Raw genomic sequence first — 20,214 nt, 5'->3', positions numbered from 1 at the left:
ACGTAGGCCTATGTCAGTTTAGTCCTACATTTATAAGCATAGCCCTAAAAATTGCTAAGGTATAGATCTATTTGAAAGGTGTTCAATTTTATCCCATTCCTGAATCCTGCATGTTTAAAGTTAAGTAAGGAACAGCTTGATGAGTAGACTGTATGGTCCCTTCTTTAGGCAGGAAACCAACTGCCCACTAATGATCATGACAAGCAGACGATGTGGCGCCTTCCTCATCTGTTTTCTTCTCTGAACTCCTGAAGTTATGAAACAAAATGTTGAATATAGAAAAAAATTTTTTTCAATTTTAGAATAAATTTATTACAGTTGTAATTATTTTTTTCAGGAAGTTTTAAGTTATTATTATTACAGAAATGAATAAGTTTTCATTCTCTGGTAAAACCAGGTTTGAGCTTCGTTAAAGAGAACTAAAATTCATTGCAGCCTCTTCACTTTTGTAACGATGTGGCAGGTCTGCAGTAGAACTGCCCTTTGACAGGTAATGAGGATACTCTAAAGCAGGGGTTCTCAACCTGTGGGTCGCGACCCCTTGAGGGGTCGATGGACGATTTGTCTGGGGTCGCCTAAGACCATCGAAAATACGGATTGTATTTAGTGTATTCTTCTATTGCTGTGTATGTTATGGGGGGGGGGGGGTCGCGGCAGAGTGGGGGATAGTAAAAAGGGGTCGCCAAGCTTAAAAGGTTGAGAACCGCTGCTCTAAAGAATGCTCAGGGCTTGAATGTGTGAGTGAGGTCAGTTGTCATTATCCCCTCAGTACAATACAGGGTGTGCTGTTAGTTTAGATATCTTCATTGTCTCTTACTCTCTAAACTTCGGTTTTCATATTTTATTCGTTTTTTAATGTGTGATAGAGAGGGAGAGAAAGACAGAGTGAGAGAAAAAAAAAGAGAGAGAGAGAGAGAGCTTGCCGCCCTAAGCGCCGAGGACTGCTGGAGGACCAAAGTTTAAATCTCAGCGAGTACAAGAAAAAAACAACTAAATGTCAATTACCCACAAAGCCTCTTGATGTCGTCTGCAAAGGATTCAAAGATTTAAACAATGCAAGGCCCCATATAGTCATAGAAGAATAAAAAATTAGCTGGTGGCCAGACTTTAATTAATAATTTAATCTGAGTGATGCCCGTTTGGTACATAGTAAAAAGTTTAAATACATACCCAAACATTATGGTACACATTTCATACATACCTAAAATTTCTGCAGCAACAGCAAGGGATCAGTAATGTGGTTACTGTAAAAATAATCAGCAATGGCAGACCTGAAGCTGTGGATGTAATCATGACAAGTAGTATTAATGTCGTCAGAAACAGCAGAATTAAATATATATTGCGTTTGTCAGTGTTTCCCAAATTGTATTCCGAGGAGCCCTAAGTGTTCCGCGAGACCTAAGTGTTCCGCGAGACCTAAGTGTTCCGCGAGACCTAAGTGTTCCGCGAGACCTAAATAGGCGTTCAACGAAGTACTGAAATAATTAACCAGTAGGCCCCTACGTGAAATAATTAACAAGTCCGCCACTACGTGAAATAATTAACCAGTAGGCCCCTACGTGGAATAATTAACCAGTAGGCCCCTAAGTGAAATAATTAACCAGTAGGCCCCTACGTGGAATAATTAACCAGTAGGCCCCTAAGTAAAATAATTAACCAGTAGGCCCCTACGTGGAATAATTAACCAGTACGCCCCTACGTGGAATAATTAACCAGTAGGCCCCTACGTGGAATAATTAACCAGTAGGCCCCTACGTCAAATAATTAACCAGTAGGCCCCTACGTGGAATAATTAACCAGTAGGCCCCTAAGTGAAATAATTAACCAGTAGGCCCCTACGTGGAATAATTAACCAGTAGGCCCCTAAGTGAAATAATTAACCAGTAGGCCCCTACTTAAAATAATTAACCAGTAGGCCCCTAAGTAAAATAATTTACCAGTAGGCCCCTAAGTAAAATAATTAACCAGTAGGCCCCTAAGTAAAATAATTAACCAATAGGCCCCTACGTAAAATAATTAACCAGTAGGCCCCTACTTAAAATAATTAACCAGTCGGCCCCTACGTAAAATAATTAACCAGTAGGCCCCTACGTGAAATAATTAACCAGTAGGCCCCTACGTGAAATGATTAACCAATAGGCCCCTACATGAAATAATTAACCAATAGGCTCCTACGTAAAATAATTAACCAGTAGGCCCCTACTTAAAATAATTAACCAGTCGGCCCCTACGTAAAATAATTAACCAGTAGGCCCCTACGTGAAATAATTAACCAGTACGCCCCTACGTGAAATAATTAACCAGTAGGCCCCTACGTGAAATAATCTCTCTTTAAAAAAAAGCAAAGTATTCCTTTAAATACACAGAAAGATTCACAGAACTTCAATCCAAGGCAAAGGACAGAGAGGAATGGAGAATGACGGTTGACAGTTCTTGTATGGTGCCCCAACGGTCCAACAAGGGATAGGTGATGGTGAAACCTGTCAAGTTCTGTCGAACCATCCTGCAATCATAAAGTATGTGCTCCGACGTTACCGGTCCTTCGGGCAATGTCGACATCTAAGACCGAAGTCCTCTCTAATCCTATTAAAGTAGGCTCTCAGGGCCGGCTCAAAGTAAATGGAGGCCTCGGGGCATAATATTTGTGGAGGCACTACCCTTTTTTCGAAAGTTCTAATACAATTACACTTATTAAAAATTATATTTATCTCTAAAAGCATGCCATATTTTAGAAGAAAAAAATAGAGCATTTGTTAATTTCATTTTCCTTCTTTTAAAAAAAATAATGTGCATAATTAAATTTAAAAAATTTATATTTAGGAGTTTGTGAAGGGTAGGGCCCTGGCTCGAAGCACTGCCGTATTTCCGGGAGCGCATTGATATTAATGCTGACAATTTCTAACCACAAAAGTGTTGCAAATTTCTAAGAATTAAAGTTTTTCGGGAAATAAAGAAAACATTGTTGAGCCATTACCTATATATAATCAAAGTAACTTACTATAGCAAGATCCAGTAATTCTTTCATAACAATCCCCTCCACACTCTGTAATGCAGCTACCAGTACAGTTGGTGCCAAAATAAAATTTATCGCATTCTAAACAAAAATGGATAAATAAGTAAATAATTATGACAATAACAGTTTAACATTAACTATAGTATGTAATACATTTATTTTTTGGTCATATATCAATGTAGAAATCAGATAGAAATTATTTCAAAATTGAATAAAAAAAATGCTTTTGAAAAGGCAGCACGGAAACCTTCTCCCCAATCCCCACTTTTCTACTAAACTGTTGTACAAAAATTGATTGGACTATAGCACAATGAGCATGCCAAAAGCATGAAAGTTGCGCCAAGCAAATACAATTAATAACAATAATTCCAATCGCAAAAAATGTATTATTGTTAATCTAGATTTATTGCAAAACAATGACACCAAAGTTTCTTGTCTTTGTTGGTAACTCATTGAATTATCCGAGAAAAAAAAATGTACAAACTTACGGTATCTGCATCCAGCATTTGGGTTTTTAAACCCAGGTATGCATCCACTGCATGATCCATCAAATTTATTGCATGGTTCCAAGCAATATTTACACGTTAGCCTACAATCAGCTCCCCAGGTGTAGTCCGGACAGGCTGAAATGTCAAGAGGTCATCAAGGTGGGCGCGGTGGCCGAGTGGCTCAGCGCTTGGCTCACGAGTCCTGGTTCGAATCTCGGTGAAGTCCGGGATTTTGAGCTTCGGGGTTATTTTAGGGTGCCCCCAAGTCCATCCAATTGTAACGGGCACCTGACTTTCGTTGGGAAAGTAAAGGCAGTTGGTCGTTGTGCTGGCCACATGACACCCTGCTGGTTAACCGAAATTCGACATACCAGTCTTCACCAAGATTCGAACCCCAGTACTCCAGGTTGGGAGGCCAAGCGCTTAACCACTCAGCCACCGAAAGTTAAATGGTTGCATGATTATGGCAACCTCCTCAAGATTTTATTGATAGAGAGCGAATTTTTCGAAATCTCTAACGTTTTGCGTTGGGGGTCCCTTAGTTCACATTATCTTAAAACTTAAAGCTCTGAAGTTTTGCTTAGATGTACAATATATATACACCACTCAGACATAGTCAAAGATTTTAAACAAATGGTATCAATGGAAGATCGTGTTTCCATATTATATCTTGATTCAATACAGAAACAGTCGAGCAACTAAGTTGTTGTTGTTGTTGTTGTTATTGCTTGGGGGGGGGGGGGGGAGGGGGGAGGTTGCTTCTTTTACATGCAGATCGACTTATAGATTGTTGCTCAATGAAAAACAATGTAGATAATGTTTGTATTTACCAGCCGGACAGGTCTGTCGATAATAGCAAACTCCAGGTTTGAACTCCAGTGATTTCCCTTGACAAATTGGTGTTTTGCTCGAAAGGGTGGGTGCGCAAACTCTAAAACGATAATATATATATATATATATATTTCTTTTATAGTATTATTCAAAAAGATTTTCAATCTTGCATTTATGATTATTTAATAATTATAGAAATAACAGTTATGAAATCTAACAGTTATAGAAAAAAATTAAAAACACTGCGTGTATTATTAGCAGCAGCATAAACGTAGGCAATATTACTACACATAGACATTCAACTATTTCTATGATATTGTACATCCCCCTCCCGACCCCCAACAACTCCTGCTTAGTTGGTGAAAACGTAACTACAATAGTGCAGAGAGTGTTTGTGTCTTCACAAAAACTCAAGCGGCACCCAACGGGCCCGCCTATGGATACGCGTAGATAAGGCAGCGCTGCTACAACGTATGTTTTACCTTGTTCGAATTAGTCTCGTGTCGTTGCAATTGAAAGTACATTTCCAGCTACTCCACTTAAGCCAACGCCCTAACGAAGTACAAAAACATGGTCAACTGAGACTTCATTCGGATTAGATTGGTATAAATCAAATCAGAACATAAAACTAAAATGTTATTTAACCTTGGTTAGGACAATAATAGAATAGGCATCCTCCGTTTGGGACCCCTCAACTCAAGAAAACTGTAAGAAACTGGAACAGACACAAAATAGAGCAGTGAGATTCATAACAAACGAATATTTACATTTGACTAAAGTAACACCTTTAGTAAAATCATTAATTTGGAAAGCCTTCAGGAGAGAAGATGCAAAAGTAAAGTAGCAATTATACATAAAACACTGAACCATAATCTTCAAATACAAAAACAAAATTTAATAAAATACTCTGAAAGACACAAAGATAAAGGCACATTCCTCATCCCATATGCTAGGACAATTTGTACAAATACTCCTTCTTCCCTAGTGCTATTAGAGCATGGAATGGGTTGCCTGAGCTAGCCAGGAAAACCAGTGACTTGGCAGAATTTAAGTCATTGGTTAATATGCATGACGCGTAGGACGTAATCATCTTCTTTTTTGAGGTAACGTCTGTATTATATAAGATAAGAGAAGATAGAATATCTGTGGTTACTCGTTACTCGTACATTTAAAAGTAAAGAAAATAATCTAGATGGTTCGCAGAAATACATAGCATTTTAAAACTGCCCCGATGTTATGAAGTGTGTGTGTGGGTTTCTAAGGGGACGGTGAGAAGATGCTAGCAATTGGTTGGTGGCTATGCAATGAAAAGGATGAAATATGAGCTGATTTGTCGTAATGCAAAGTTTAGAACAACGACCCAGAGATTTAAAACAGTTTAGACATGTTTTTTATTATAGTGATTTAGTTTGTTTGTTTTTTAAATACCATATTATATTATTACTGCATTTATTTCATTTCATCTCAAGTTGAATTTGTCGAAATTGTAATAAAATTAATATTTATTCTAGTTTAAAAACAAAGAAGTTTGTTTAAGCTATTTCAAGTCCTTCATCTAAAAATAAAACACGCCTACATTAAGTTAGTTGCATTAGCAATCTGCTACCAAAAGTGTAAGACCGATGACCCAAAAAAGCTAGCTGTGGCATTCATACTCTCCCGCCTTGACTACTGCAACGCCGTGCTAGCATGTATACCCGATAACAAAATCGCCAAGCTGCCATGAATTCAGAACAAAGCCGCACGAATAGTCGAGATTCTTCTACCACTCTCTTGCGCACACTCGATTGGCTTCCTGTGAAAGCGAGAATCGACTACAAGGTGGCCACACTCTCTCATCAGTGTATCTATAACAAAGAAATGCCCTTGTACCTTAGCGAACTGATCACTCCATTGGTCCCTCGGAGAGCACAGCGCTCAATGTACTCTAGTAAAGTAAAAAAGTAAAGTTCCCCTTTCAGACAGGGCAGAAGATGTAAAGTTCATCTGATTCTGTGGCCTACGGTTAACGCCAGGTACCCATTAGAGATGGGTGGACTCAGAGGCGCCTGGAGATCCTGAAATTAAAAATCCTAGTCTTCACCAGGATTCGAACCCCGGACTCCGGTTAGGTAGCCAAGCACTTTACCGCTCAGCCACCGCGCCTCCAATGGACTCTGGTGGTGCAACGTTTTCCCCCCAAAAGCTACAGTCTGCGGGTTATTTTTTTTAGTGCATTGACCAAAGGTTTGGAACTCACTCCACATTAATCTCAGACAGACAACATGTTACACAAGGGGTGGGCAACCTTTTTGTATCGAGGGCCGCATTTAAAAAAAGTTTGGGAATGGCGGGCCGCATATATGTATATATCTTAGAAAGATACGCTCGCTAATTGTATAGAATTTTTAAATTCATATTTACACAGTATTATAGTCACGTTTCTTTCTTTTTTTTTTCACACTACGAATTGAAAATTTACAATAAGAGTTAACAATTTTTGAAAACAATTTTACGATTTTAAAAAAATTGCTGTTGTCTTCTTATATCACAATATCCCCACAAATATACAATTGTACTTATTGTGCAGTATTTTACTTTTTACACTCATGCATAATTTTCCGGAACTGTGAAACTAGCTTACTAGTGGTTACCCCTGTGAATGCTGTCGAATTACAGTCAGTTAACATTTACCAGTGATTAAACTTGTTTAGTTTCCACAAATAAATGTTTGCTCACTGAATGAGACAATAATATATGTTCCGGAAGTTGAATGTCCGGACGAGCGAAACCTGCCCTTTTGGAGAATCACCAGAGAATGCTGTACTTCAATGGTGCATACTAAATCAAGAGACCCGAAAAAGACTCTCCAAAGACTATTCGGAGAACTTCCTGATTCGGAAACCACTGCGCGGTTCATCTCAGATTTAGAATTACTGATGTGAACCCTCCAACATGTAAAATGAGAACGAAGAAGAAGAAAAACTGATGTAAGTGTACCTAAATAGTGTGAACAGCAGTAAAGTTTTTTTTAAGTGTGGAAATGCAGCTTCTGGCACCCATAAGACTCCCGTGGTAGTACTGACTGGAACTTCTCTTTGCTTGGAGTTATTTCCTCTAGAGCTGAATCAGTTTCTGTGATAAATGGCGAGCCGATGGTATTGAAGACTGGTTCTTGACGTCTTAAAATTTGCTTTTTATAAATTGCACAATTAAGGAATCTTAATAAGTGTTGTACTTTTAATTATTTCACTAAAAATAGTTTCACCTTTCAACAAAGGAAAATGACAAAAACTATTTTCTTTTGCTTGCCTGTAGAAATGGGAGAGTTTTGTTTGAAAAGATTTAACATGCATTTACATTTCATATGTAAACAACCAATCGCAGTGGTATTAATAAGAACATGAAATCTGTCTTCCACTCTTCATTAGAAATACTGGTAACAAAGTCACAGTCAATGTCCTTTAAGTAACATATAAATTTCTTCCTTGAGATTTTATATTCTTCTCATTTGCCTTGCCCATGCTAAGCTAGCGGGTACATTGGATTATTTTGTTCATAAATCGGAACTACCTGTGGTTATCACCCCCTAGCTTTACTAAGTTTAATTACTGCAGTGTCATTGAGATTTCAATGTTCAAATTTGTATGCAGCTTTGTGCAAACTTTCCTGTTTAGAGTTTATGGTTGGGATATTTTTTATTTAATTTTTTTTTCTCAGTCAAAGATCGAGCTCCATTAGTTGTTACACTTGCCATCTTGTTCCAAGCCTACCCAACACTCAGAGATTGTGTCTTGAATTGAGTGTATTGATGTATAGCCGATAAGCATAATCTTCGTTTACTTAAAACTTTTATAATGAGACAGTTTCAATAATTTATATAGATATTATTTTTAATATTTGCATTTGTATATGTTTATACTGTGGGCACACCTGATTTCTAAAGGTGTCGGCGGGCCGCACAAAACACTTTGGCGGGCCGCATGTGGCCCGCGGCCGTAATTTGCCCACCCCTGTGTTACACCATATTCAAAAAGAACATTAAGACCTATCTGTTTCAAACTTTTTTAGATTCGTTTGTCATTTTAGCTCTCGTGTTTGTGTTTGTAATGTTATGACAGCGCCTAGAGCCTAAATTTTGTTTGTAAACCGCGCTTAATAAATAAAACTATTATTATGTCAGAAACAAACGAGTAGTCATTCTCTGGCGCTGCCAGGATCGAGTTTCTTTAAAGTGAAACAAAATTCATCGTAGTCCCTTTTACAGTTTCCACCGTGAATTTTCTGGTGATGTGGTAGATCTGCAGCAGTACCGCCCTCTGACAGGCAACGAGAATGTTTCTAGGAATGTTAAGGGCCTTGAAAGTATCTGTGAGGTCAGTTGTTATTATTCCCTTGGTTGATATAACAATGGGGTAAATTATTATTATTGTTATTTTAGCTCTCGTAATTATATTTGTAATGCTATCACAGCGCATTGAGCCTACATTTCGTTTGTTAATGCACTATAAAAATTAAATTATTATTTTTATTATAAAACAAGACTCGATCTGCGCAACAACACACTTAAGTAATTAGTATTTCAGAAAGACTATTAATTAGTGGTTTTGTGAAATGTGTATCGTTACTATGTTATAATATTGTTTCATCTATGGGAACTAACAACTATATTAATTTTATTACTAGGTATTGGTATTGTCCCTTTGCATATAGTTGCGCCAGAAATAATCTTAATAATAATCTAGTGATGTACAATATATAATATGAAATTGTTATTTATATGAATATTTAGTTTAATATATTATAGCATTAGGATTAATAAAAAGATGTTTTTACCTTTAGGCAATTTATCCGACGATTTAGCTGGAGTGGAAATAAGAATAGAATGTATTAATTTTTTTTCCTGATTAAACAAACACACACAACGTCAACTGTCACCTTTTCGCTAGCTAACGCCGTAAATTATTCTGTAGTATTTTAACGTCTCTAAGAAGATATAATAATATGATAAGAAGATAAGGTATAAGAAGCCAAAAATGGGATTTCCAAGGCTATTAGCTAAGGGCCTCAACTCCTTCTCCTGTTGTAACAGGATAATATAATACAATAAAGCATGTGTTTCCCAAACTATTTGATACATACATTTTTGATACATTGAAATAAGACGTTAAATTAATACAAAGAAAAGTTCAGACATATGTCTTCATTGGCTACCATAAGAACTATTATTCTTTAACGTAATGCATAAAGGAGGTGCGGTGGCTGAGCGGTGAAGCGCTTGACTTCGGAACCGGGGTCCGGGGTTCAAATCCTGGTGAAGACTGGGATTTTTAATTTCTGGATCTTTGGGCGCTCTGAGTCCACCCAGTTCTAAATGGGTACCTGACATTAGTTGGGGAAAAGTAAAGGCGGTTGGTCGTTGTGCTGGCCACAGGACACCCTGTAGGCCACAGAATCAGATGACCTTTAACATCATCTGCCCTATAGACCACAAGGTCTGAAAGGGGAACTTTACTTTTTTAATGCATAAACCATAAATAAATATAAATGACGAATAAAGTCGTCCCTTATTGTCTATTGGGAATAGAAGGCCACATAATTGGTAATAATAATAAACAGCCCTTACATTAACGGTTTTATAAGCGTCAGGTGGGAAGAAAGCATCAAAGAAAGAAAGGTCTTGCCGTTGAAAGAAGTTCTGTCCAAGGCGATAGACAGAGAGGAATGGAGAAAGACGGTCGACAACTCGTGTGTGGTGCCCCAACGGTCCAACAGACTTAAGGACAGGGATAGGTAAAGGTGAATCCCTAGAACACAACGGTGTGGTATTTTTCAATAGGACATCTAAATATTTAAATACTAATTAATCATTAAATTACTAGCCGGTGGTCGAGACTGTCGAGACTTTCGACCAGGGGCGGACTGGTTGTAAAAATCTATATACAATCCGGCCCACAAATTGTTAGCCATATGATTGCTCTAGATAATTGTTAAACTTTAAATTGTAAAAGATCTCTTAAAATAATTTACTGGCATTCATGCGACCCTTGCGGTGGCCCTACCTGCCCAATTGGGTACCGGCCCACCTGGGCATTTGCCCGAATGCCCATATAGCCAGTCCGCCCCTGCTTTCGAGCTCAATTCTGTAGCCACTGTTAGAGGATAGAGGAAAAAAAAAATATTAAGTTGATGACTAGCAGACGAACTCATTTTGTTTTTAGTATCAATCAGTGTATCAATGAGTGTAATAATAAAGAATACGCGACAACACACAAATAGTGGAGTTGGAAGCTTTCAACTGAAGCAAAGATAAAGGCACATTCCTCGTTCCATATGCTAGGACAAATTTGTACAAATACTCCTTCTTCCCTAGTGCTATTATAGCATGGAATGGGTTGCCTGAGCCAGCCAGGAAAACAAGTGATTTGGCAGAATTTAAGTCATTGGTTAATATGCATGACTAAATGCATGACGCGTAGGACGTAATCATCTTCTTTTTTGAAGTAACGTCTGTATTATATAAGATAAGATCTACTTTCAGTGCAGCATATGGTTCAATAGTTATTGAGTGAAGTTGGTCGGGAGTTTTGGTGAAACAAATAAACTCGGTCGTCCCTTTTGGCGACAAGAAAATAGGATGAATTTTCAAATAAATAATTGTGTATCTACTAGTCTAGCTCTAAGTCTCTTTCAAATCTCTAATATAGCAGAACTCTATGGCTCTATGTCTACTAGTCTAGCTCTAAGTCTCTTTCAAATCTCTAATATAGCAGAACTCTATGGCTCTATGTCTACTAGTCTAGCTCTAAGTCTCTTTCAAATCTCTAATATAGCAGAACTCTATGGCTCTATGTCTACTAGTCTAGCTCTAAGTCTCTTTCAAATCTCTAATATAGCAGAACTCTATAGCTCTATGTCTACTAGTCTAGCTTTAAGTCTCTTTCAAATCTCTAATATAGCAGAACTCTATGGCTCTATGTCTACTAGTCTAGCTCTAAGTCTCTTTCAAATCTCTAATATAGCAGAACTCTATGGCTCTATGTCTACTAGTCTAGCTCTAAGTCTCAAATTACAAATCTCAAATATAGCAGAGCTCTATGGCTCTTTGTCTACTAGATCTAGCTCTAAGTCTCAAATCACAAATCTCAAATATAGCAGAGCTCTATGGCTCTATGTCTAACTCTAAGTCTCTTTTTACTCTTAAACATAGCAGAGCTCTATGGCTCTATGCCTATTACTAGTCTAACTATAAATTCTAAATCCTACATGTAAGATCTTTGTAGCTTAATTTTTTTTAGTCTTAATTTTATATTTTCGGTTTGCATCAATTTTCTATCTAGGAGGGCACCCAATTACTTAAGTCCGGCCCTGTTACTATTATAACTTAATATATCACTAAATCACCTACCTTTTGCTTTTTTTGTTGTACTTGTGGTCTCTGTTGCTATAAGAAAAATAAAGTTGTTTTTAATTACTTTTGTATAGCAAATATTTCATGCTGTATCATACAAGGCGCGCTCTGGTCACATCTCTTGTATGGACTTGAGGGGGGAGAATTTGTATCTGAAGAAGGTTTCCGTGCTGCCCTTTAAGCGCTCAACAAGCACAACACCAGCGGGAGTTGGGATTCAATCTCGAGCCTCCTGGTATACAGTTGAACTATTTCTGCTACCCAGAAACACATGCTTATATAACGTGGCTACTATAGTGTACACGGCATAAGTATACGTGCTAGATACCTGGGACTTAGGTTTGTATATAATTTTAGGATTCGAACTAAACAAGAAAAACATTTTTAAAATACTTTTTTTTGGAGACATTAACCCAGAAACTTCTGGGTGGTGGAACCTGGGTGAACTCGTATCTCAGAAAATGACTCTTTTCCTAGTTGATGTTGTATCACTGAGAAAACAAAAAAACTTCCCCTTTCAGACCATGCGGCAGATATCTGTTTCTGTGACCCACGGTTAATGAGGGTGTCATGTGGCCAGCACAACGACCAACCGCCTTTACTGTTACTCAAACTAATGTCAGGTACCCATTAGTGCTGGGTTAAGATAAGGCGCATTTTAGATTCTAAAATTATAAAATCCTATTCTACACAAGGTTTCAAACTCACGACCATGCATCGTTCACTGAGAAAACAGGTTATTAATTATTTTGTTTTATACCAACAAGGCATTTGCCCCCAATCACCCCAAAAGAAAGAAAACTATATGGAGAGCTCCCTGATTTGGAAACCACTGCGCAGTTCATCTCATGTATTGGTCTAGTCATCTGAACACTCCAACATAACAATGAGAACAATGAAGAAGAAGAAGAAAAGTTCCCTTAGATACTGATTAATTCTCCCACACCCAATATTCCAGAATCACATATTATACATAAGAAGACACTATTCAATAAAATTAGTCAATCACGTATTTTGTTGGATATCAAAGAAGATAAATAACTTCAACATTAATGAGATTTAGTATTAAATGTGCAGTTCTTCCCTTTTTCTAACCTAAAAAAAAAATCTTCATATTTTGCTTCTTTACGTTTTAGTCCCAATTTTTTTTTTTTTTTTTGTAAAAAAAAAATATTAACATAAAAAAATAATAATAAAAGGGGGTGGGGGTGGCGCGGGAAAACAACAGAAAATGTTTTTTTAGTAGCTAAATGTATAAGCATTACCGTTTGGGCTTTTCAAATCTTCATCGATTTCTCCGTCACCATCGTTATCTAAGAAGTTAAAAGAATGGAAATGCAAATATCATTAATCAGCCAACTAGTTGATACACATATCAAAGGTCGGAATTCTACAGAGTCTATAGGCTATAGAGCAGGGGTTCTCAACCTGTGGATCGCGACCCCCTTGGGGGTCGATTTTTTTTGTCTATTCTTCTATTGCTGTAAGTGTGTTAGGGGGGGGGGCGCGGCAAAGTGGGGGATTCTAAAATGGGGTCGCCGAGCTTAGAAGGTTGAGAACCGCTGCTATAGAGGGAGCTCTTATGGTCCTACAGTTACGCTGGGCAGGGCACGTATTCCGCATAGGGGACGAACGTATGCCTTCTTCTTCTTCCTCGTTCTCATGTTTATGTTGGAGCGTTCAGATGACTAGACCATGGCCAATTAAGGGAAAGAAAGCGCTCACAAAGTGGACAAAAGAAAACGCTTCAGGGACACCCTCAAAGCTTCTCTAAAATCGTTCAGCATAAACCCATCCACCTGGGAGACAGAGGCACATGGCAGTGCATCAGGGCTTGAAAACTGGCGCACAAATTGCTGAGGAAAAGAGAACAGCGCCGGCAGAAGAAAAGAAAGACCAACGACACTAGCTCCAGCTGGAATAACCCGCCCAGTGTGCAGCCGAACATTCCGGGCTCACATAGGTCTCACCAACCACATGAGGAGGCACAAAACCACAGTGGACTAACTATAAGTGTCTTTGTGTGTGTATGTTTTCCAATGACCTTAATAGCGAAGAGCTGAATTCGAAATAAAGGCCGGTCACTAGACTAAAGATGAGTAAGTCATGATTGCTCCTACCTTGGTTATCCTTCCTCTCTTCGTCCACTCTTCCATCACAGTCATTATCGATGTTATCTTCTGGCTGCATTTTCACAACTGGCCTAATACATGTCTGGTTAATTTGGAACGAAAGATGTCATTAAAAATCAAAACAAAACAATGTTGTGAATTAAGGTCTGTACAAGAAATGGACGTAATACTATTTTAAGAGTTAGGAAATATTTTTTAGCACTTTTTAGCCCTCTAGGTGGTGGTGGTGTGATGGCAAAAGGTTTTGTTTCTGAACCGAGGGATCCTGAGTTCGAATCTCGGATAAGACTGGAATTTTACTTTAGGCACGTTCCTGAGTCCTCCCAGTTTGGCAAAGTAAAGGTGGTTGACTTATGACTGAAGAATGCAATATAAAATAAAAGAATATTTAATATTGAACTATTAATAATAAATCTTTGCGATTAGAAATATTTTTAGCAATTGTTTTGGCTTAGCGCAAAAAGCTTTTAGTTTTCTTATTACGCTATGATCTTATCAATTGTCTGGACCAGGTGAAAAGGGGTAGAGGGTATCTGGGTAATCGCTTTATAAATGCATTTATAAAAAAAAAAACGTTAACGACCTGAATTCCTATACCTAGAATTCATTGCCAAAATTTTTATGGCGACGAATTTGATGCACTGGAGAAGGCTAACAAAATTATAATAAAAAGAAAGCTGAAAAGTGTCAAATTGATGGGGTGAACTCAGAGAAAGCACACACAAGCGGTAACCTAATAATCGAAGCAAAATAAAGAGAAACGGGCTATCTCTACGCGCACCAGCTACGATAAGAATACTCGGTATATAGCCGGAAAATGGGCTCTCAAATGCGAAGCCCCCCCCCTCCCCCACCACCATCATGGAAGACAGAAGAGGGTCTTAATTGGCTACGAAAGACAACATCCTATGGAATCATATAAGCCAAAAATACCAATGGAGACAAACAGCTCTGAAATCAGAAATCCCACTGTACGTTCGCGAACTGATCATTCCTTATGTCCCTCGTAGAGCCCTGCGCTCAATGGACTCAACGCTTCTAGTGGTGCCACGTTTCTCCCTCAGAAGCTACGGTCTGCGGGCATTTTCTGTGCACGGACCAAAGGTTTGGAACTCACTCCCCATTGATCACAGACAGACAACATGCTACACTGCTTTAAAGAAAACCATTAAGACCTATCTGTTTAAAACTTTTTTTTTAGATGAGTTTGTCATTTTAGCTCTCGTGTTTATGTTTGTAATGTTATCACAGCGCCTTGAGCCTACATTTTGTTTGTTAACAGCGCTCTATAAATTAAATTATTATTATTATTATCAGCGCAACGTTAACCAAATCTGAAATGCTTTGGTCTTTTTCTTCTGATTTTAGAGATAACAGAACTATGTTAATTATGCTCACTGGAGAAACAGTGAACCAGAAGTAATATATAGCTGCTGATGATTCAATATTTCGTAACGCTGTAATAACAGCGATACTTAGACCCTCAGGTTCAGCGCTTTGGTCTACGCAGAGAAAGATCACAGATCTCTTGCCAGCTAGAGCCAACGGATTTTGGGTCTACTAAGAGGATTCGACTCCACGTTAGACTCGGACGTTCTTTTTTTCACCTTACAAATCCTTCTATTAGCTTGCTAACTCTTCTTTAGTCGACAGTGTACGGTTATTTCGAAAACGGCACTTATGATTTTCCTAGACATGTTTGCATATCTTGGGCAAACAAATATGTAACTACCTAATTTGTTATGGTGTAGTGATTGTGAGACGTACTTTATACATTTTTTTCCTAAATATAAACATTTAAAATAAAATATGATTCAGGTCTGTTTATTTTGAATATGGGAATTACCGCATTCGTCTCAAATGTTTTGTTTAGTGAAGAAGAACAAGCAATAAAACAAGCAAAATATAAACGAGCCTTTTAAAAAAAAAAAAAAAACGTATCTAAAGGGGAAGAACTCCGTCTTTGAAACTATAACTACCAATAATATGCAAGTTATTTCACTTATTTGATATCAAAGCAAAATAATTAATTTCATATACTTTATTAACTAAAATGTAATTGTGTTTATTGATTACTGTTTTGTTAGATACAATAAATAATTGTTTAAACTATCAACTTGATTGGGGAATGCGTGTGGGAGAAATAGCGTAAACAATTATTTAAGGAACTAAAACCAACAAATGTAGCAACAACTGTGAAAACTGAAGTATCAGTTATTAAACAAAATAATGAATTACGTAAGTAATTTATTGTCTAATTGGTTAGTTTTGTCAATGTCAATGAATAATTGTGCGAATCTTTAACTTGATTCGAGGATGGGTGTGAGATTAATAACGTGTACACACATTTTACCAGACAGACAAACAGACAGAGTGAGTTACTAAAATTTCAGCTTTTGTATAGCGCTACTTTCATGCGTATAGCATGCTCTGAGTGCTATGGTCCAATCTCATTAACTGACCAGTGGTGTGTGTGTGCGGGGGGGGGGGGGTATCCGCGATGCCTTTAGGTGCTCAGTTAACAAAACTCTGCCCGAGTCGGGTGTGTCGAACATCAAGCCCCTTTCATAGGTAGTCAAGCCGAGCCAAGCGAACTTAGCCTCTTGGCCACGCTTTGATATAACCTTTGTTAAATAGCAACATTTGTAAAGATATTTGTTATTACTACACATATATAGCCTATTACATATTTCTATCGTAGCTTACCTGGTCAATATTCTTACTTTTATACCCAGCTGCGTGCATGTAGGAGAAGTGAAAGCCGTGTCCGTACACATAGCACCCGAACGCATGTCCCCTTTCAGAGTGCACTATATGAATGCCCGCTGTGATGTTGACACTGCCCACGACATCATCAACTGTGTTTAGGACGGAGACATACTTCGCACTGAAGCAGAAATAACAGCAACTTTAAATAATAGGCCTACCAACTGTAAATAATAGGCCTACCAACTGTAAATAATAGGCCTACCAACTGTAAATAATAGGCCTACCAACTGTAAATAATACCAACTTTAAATAATAGGCCTACCAACTGTAAATAATAGCAACTTTAAATAATAGGCCTACCAACTGTAAATAATACCAACTTTAAATAACAGGCCTACCAACTGTAAATAACACCAACTTTAAATAACAGGCCTACCAACTGTAAATAACACCAACTTTAAATAACAGGCCTACCAACTGTAAATAATACCAACTTTACATAATAGGCCTACCAACTGTAAATAATACCAACTTTAAATAATAGGCCTACCAACTATAAATAGACCTGATACCAACTTTAAATAATATCAACTTTAAATAATCAGCCTACCAACTTTAAATAATAGCAACTTTAAATAATACCAACTTAAAATTATAGGCCGGCGACTTTAAATAATCGGCTAACCAACTTTAAATACTACCAACTTTAGCCAACTTCAAATAAAAGTGAATAGAAAATGTTTGCTAATACTTTTCTACAATACCTCTATTCAACTCACATCTTCGTGGAATCTAAAAACCTAGTTGGGCTTAAAAACCTGGGTGGACAAGGATCTCGAAAACCGCTCTAACGATTTTTCTAGAACTTGGACAGCTAATGTATATCGTTGGTAAAAGAATTAGCATACTAGTTCGTATGCCACACTGGAAAAACTCTAGCTTGTCCGTTATAATTTTCAAAGTATATTTTTTTTTAAAAATCATCTTTTTGAAAAAAAAATGTATTTGCGTTGTAAACTAAGATTTAAGTAAGAATGACATAAAATAAAATAATCAAAATACCACTACTCAATTAACTAATTTTCTGATGATTCTTGTTTGGTTAGGATCAATGAACATTTACGCAACTTGATCTAGGAGGCGCGGTGGCTGAGCGGTAAAGCGCTTGGCTTCCGAACCGGAGACCGGGGTTTGAATCCTGGTGAAGACTGGGATTTTTAATTTCGGGATGTTCGGGTGCCTCTGAGTCCACCCAGCTCTAATGGGTACCTGACATTTGTTGGGGAAAAGTAAAGGCGGTTGGTCGTTGTGCTGGCCACATGACACCCTCGTTAACTGTAGGCCACAGATTCAGATGACCTTTACATCATGTGCCCTATAGACCACAAGTTTTCTGAAAGGAGAAACTTTACTTTTCAACTTGATCTGAGAATTGGAAGTGGGAGAAAAGACGTATTCTAATTGTGTAATAAACAGACAGAGTTGGTATAAGCCTCGTCTATAAGAAATGTAAATCTAGACCTACTTACTAGTGAGGTATAGGGTCTTCGTCAATTTCTATTGTCTCCGTATGGGAACTCTTGGTGGCCAGTATGATGTAATGGAGTGCACCCTTCACGTAAGGAGTGCTAACAGAGAGGGACAACATAATATCTCATATAAACAGAAGAATGTAAGGCGTATGTATCTATGTTTGTATGACCTAAATATAAAAATCATAGCCGTTTGATCAATCTTAATGAGAGCTACCAGACGCCTACATACCAAAGGGAGGACGAAGCTTTTACAAAGGCGAAAAAAAAACCCCAAATAAATTTTAAAAAACTGGGCTTCAGTTTATTTGATTAAACATACAGTAAATAAATAGCTTGAATGTAACTTTATAACACATATTTCTAAACAAAAGTGAAAAAGACGGACATTTTATTACTTTAGACCAGCGGTTCTTAACCTTTTAAGCTCGGCGACCACTTTTTACTATCCCCCCCTCTCTGCGCGACCTCCCCCCCCCACACACACATACAGCAATAGAAGAATAGACAAAATACAATCCATATTTTCGATGGTCTTAGGCGACCCCTGACAAATCGTCAATCGACCCATCAAGGGGTCACGACCCACAGATTGAGAATCCCTGCTTTAGACTGATGCCGGTAGGCGGAGGGCGCGGATTTCCCCCCCCCCCTTCCCCCCCCCCCCCCCCCCCAAAAAAAAAAGAACAGACTTCTGGTAACCCTAATCTTAGTGAAACTTGGCATGAGGATTCCTTAGATAAAAGCAATGATCTTTGGATATAATACTTTTACTAGATGTATGTCAATGAGGCATCGTGACATCAATTTTAGCATTAACTCCATAGATGACTTTTTTTTTTAAATATTAAGAAAACAACAACAAGAGCAATACCATTATTTTAGATGAAAGAGATACAAATAAACGACTTATAATTTGAGGGCTAGAAAATTGTGTTGGGGGTGAGGGCGGGGTTGTAATGCGGGCCATATTATTGATGGGTTTAAGAGAGTCCCGGGCAAAATAAACTTATATGTCGAATATTTAAACCATTATTGAAGACAGGCTCAGAAGACGAAGGACTAATTAAATAGGCTGCCAGCGGACAACTGCTTTGTCTGCATGAGATGATTAAAAATATGTAGGTTGTAACTGGATTTACTTGGTCACTAGAAACACTGCACTCATCTTTAATCTTCGGAATCGAAGACATTGTCATTATTACAATTTAACAAATTACCGAAAATGTAATATCTTATCTTCTTATCTTATATAATACAGACGTTACTTCAAAAAAGATGATGATTGCGTCCTACGCGTCATGCATTTAGTCATGCATATCAACCAATGACTTAAATTCTGCCAAGTCACTGGTTTTCCTGGCTAGCTCAGGCAACCCATTCCATGCTCTAATAGCACTAGGGAAGAAGGAGTATTTGTACAAATTTGTCCTAGCATATGGGAAGAGGAATGTGCCTTTATTTTTATGTCTTTCTGAGTTTTGTTATTAAATTTTATTTTTGTATTTGAAGAGTATGGTTCAGTGTTTTATGTATAATCGTTACTTTACTTTTAAGTCTTCTATCCTGAAGGCTTTTTTTAATTTAGTGATTTTACTAAAGGTTTTTCTTTATTCAAATGTGAATATTCGTTTGTTATGAATATCACTGCTCTATTTTGTGTCTGTTCCAGATTCTTAATGTTTTCTTGAGTTGAGGGGTCGCAAACAGAGGATGCATATTCTATTATTACTGTTTAATATATCATTTTAAAGGATGTGTGGCTCATGGATGCAGTCGAGACCAAACGTTATAGGGCTTCAATAACGAACGTTCTCGACGCAGTAAGATCTCATTATCTACTGTTACAAAGGAAAGTCTGTAATTTATAAGATAAGAACCTTTAGTATTTTAAATGGCATTAATAAAATGGGCTACCGACTGCAAGATGACCTTGTCGCAGCTAATTTTCTGTTGTGTTATAAACTGTATTTTATTTATGGACAAAGGTATTTTGGTCAGTGCAGAAGCGCACCTTAGGTGACTGCTAGTGAACACGCAATTGTGACGACATCCATTCAAATCGAGACTGTAGCTTAGATATAGTCTAGAGCAGCGGTTCTCAACCTTTTACGCTCGG

The 20,214-nt window shown here is 37.7% G+C and overlaps 1 protein-coding gene across 2 annotated transcripts in view; it reads right to left on the bottom strand.

Moving 5' to 3' along the window:
• LOC106074853 (uncharacterized) overlaps positions 1-20,214 on the bottom strand; it is a 40,468-nt gene continuing 20,254 nt past the window's right edge. The window contains exons 10-21 of one of the 2 annotated variants that reach the window (XM_056016677.1): positions 18,093-18,191; positions 16,561-16,741; positions 13,843-13,936; positions 12,988-13,035; positions 11,720-11,755; positions 9,148-9,174; positions 4,815-4,884; positions 4,332-4,432; positions 3,502-3,636; positions 2,999-3,094; positions 1,202-1,277; positions 1-248 (exon numbers count right to left, since the gene is read on the bottom strand). In XM_056016677.1, the coding sequence (XP_055872652.1) occupies positions 188-248; positions 1,202-1,277; positions 2,999-3,094; positions 3,502-3,636; positions 4,332-4,432; positions 4,815-4,884; positions 9,148-9,174; positions 11,720-11,755; positions 12,988-13,035; positions 13,843-13,936; positions 16,561-16,741; positions 18,093-18,191 (1,024 nt within the window). In that variant the 3' untranslated portion in view covers positions 1-187. The remainder of the gene's footprint in view (positions 249-1,201; positions 1,278-2,998; positions 3,095-3,501; positions 3,637-4,331; positions 4,433-4,814; positions 4,885-9,147; positions 9,175-11,719; positions 11,756-12,987; positions 13,036-13,842; positions 13,937-16,560; positions 16,742-18,092; positions 18,192-20,214) is intronic. The other variant, XM_056016678.1, reaches the window with a different exon arrangement.

The sequence above is a fragment of the Biomphalaria glabrata genome, chromosome 18 (assembly GCF_947242115.1).
Source record: "Biomphalaria glabrata chromosome 18, xgBioGlab47.1, whole genome shotgun sequence".
Lineage (NCBI taxonomy): Eukaryota > Metazoa > Mollusca > Gastropoda > Planorbidae > Biomphalaria > Biomphalaria glabrata.
Note: the sequence above shows the minus strand (reverse complement) of the source record. Positions and strands in the feature narration are given on the sequence as shown.